Consider the following 1,720-nt stretch of genomic DNA (forward strand, 5'->3'; position numbering starts at 1 on the left):
AGCACCAGGAGCCGAAACCAAAAACTTCGCAATGGGCAAAAAAAAAAAAAAAAATTAAAAAAAATATATAATTCCCTGGCTCTTACAATCCCCCACAAAAATGTGAGGGAGATAATAAAATCCATATGCACCGCGGGCGGCCCGCGGCACAAGCACCGCCGCCAAGGCATCGCCACCAAGGCACAAAGGGACGGGCTCGCCCCAATTTCAGGGCGGCGAGAGGGGCACGGGTGGGTTCCCCCAAAGGCACGTGTGGAGGTTGGACGGGCACCGGGTACTGCTGAGGGTCCTCGGCCCCGCGCGTGTCCCAGCGTCGAAACACCGCCGGGAACTTTGCCCAAGTGCGCCGGTGTCATCGAGGGAGAGAAGGTGCCACCGAGGGTCCCCTCATGGATGGCAGCAGGGGACGAGGCACCCGGTGCTGGAGGAGCCGCCTCACGTCGCTGGCAGCCCAGGGGATGAGGACCAGGCCACACCGTGCCCTACGAGGCCACTCATCACGCAGGGACCGAGGGGGACAAAGAACCCCCCGTTTGACCCAGAAAACAGGGCAGCCCAAAGCCGGGGGCCACAGGGGCAGCAGCACCCACAGAGCTCATCCCTCGCCGCTCACAGACAGTGCCAGGCTCGGGAGAACTTTGCGGAATTTTGGGGTTTGATGGCTGGTTTTTTGTTTTTACAGGAATCCCCACAAACGGGCCCGTTCAGAGCCCAAGGGGTGTCCCCACGGGGTGGGTGGGGGGTCCCGAGGGTCCCAACCACCTGAACATTCTCAGAGCAGAATTCCTCCTGCTCCCAACTCACCAACAGTTTTTGGTTCTTCAAAATCATGAACAAAGAAATACGAGAGAAACGAAACTCTTGTCCCCCGCAAAAAAAACCACTTGGTGGGGAAAAACCAGACAGAAAAATCGAAATTCCAACTGGAGTCAGGAAACGAAGCCAACTGTGGGTATTGTGCTTCCAGGATGGAAATGACCCGGGAGCAGCAGGGCCGGGCATCCCCAGCTCCGCACTCCCCCTGCCCCCCTCAGGCCCGTTTTGCCTTTTTCCCCCCAAATCGCTCTTTCCGACCCCCCCGCCCCTCCGCAGCCGCCGCTTTGGGCGGATTTAGGTTTTTTTTTCGCAGAACCTTCATCCCGGGAGAGGGACCGGGGGGGGACGGGGTGGCGGGGGGAGGAACTTGAACTTCCCCGAAGTTGGGCGCGGAGGGGCCGAGCCGCAGCCCCCGCCGCCCGCTCCCCCCCGCCGCCCCCGGGAACGCGCCCCGCGCCCGGCGCTGCTCCCGGCGCTGCCGCAGCCCCCGGGGACGGTCCGCCGGGGGCTCCGCGGGAACTTTCGGGGGAGGGACCCCCGGGGACCACCCCCCTCCCCGGGGCCGCCCAGCCCGTTCACCGGAGCCCACCGGGGCCTCGAGGGGGACCCGACCCTCCACGGGCGGCGGCGGCCGCTGTCACCGGGCGGCGGCAGGCGCTCACCGGGTGTGCATGCGGGGGGAAACACCGACTGGAACTCGGGCGCCAAGGCCGCCCCCGCCGCCCCCCGCCTCACCTGGGATTGCTCCGGTTCCAGTAGACGGCGAACCGGTCCGAGATAACTTTCCCGGTCTCGTCGGTCCAGACGCAGACGCCGAGGAGCGCGGCGAGCAGCGCGGCCGCCCCGCAGCGCACCATCGTCCCGGCGGGCGGCGGGCGCGGCTCCGGCCGCTTCACGGGGCGGC

The 1,720-nt window shown here is 65.5% G+C and overlaps 1 protein-coding gene across 2 annotated transcripts in view; it reads right to left on the minus strand.

Moving 5' to 3' along the window:
• Positions 1–1,714, minus strand: part of EFNA2 (ephrin A2) — a 40,435-nt gene extending 38,721 nt beyond the window's left edge. The window contains exon 1 of one of the 2 annotated variants that reach the window (XM_042032905.1): positions 1,552–1,709. In XM_042032905.1, the coding sequence (XP_041888839.1) occupies positions 1,552–1,673 (122 nt within the window). In that variant the 5' untranslated portion in view covers positions 1,674–1,709. Of the gene's footprint in view, positions 1–1,551 lie in introns of both variants that reach the window. The other variant, XM_042032976.1, reaches the window with a different exon arrangement.
• Positions 1,715–1,720: the final 6 nt, after the last annotated feature.

The sequence above is a fragment of the Corvus kubaryi genome, unplaced genomic scaffold, assembly GCF_017639235.1.
Source record: "Corvus kubaryi isolate FWS band 111438036 unplaced genomic scaffold, C.kubaryi_AGA036_p1.0 121, whole genome shotgun sequence".
NCBI lineage: Eukaryota > Metazoa > Chordata > Aves > Passeriformes > Corvidae > Corvus > Corvus kubaryi.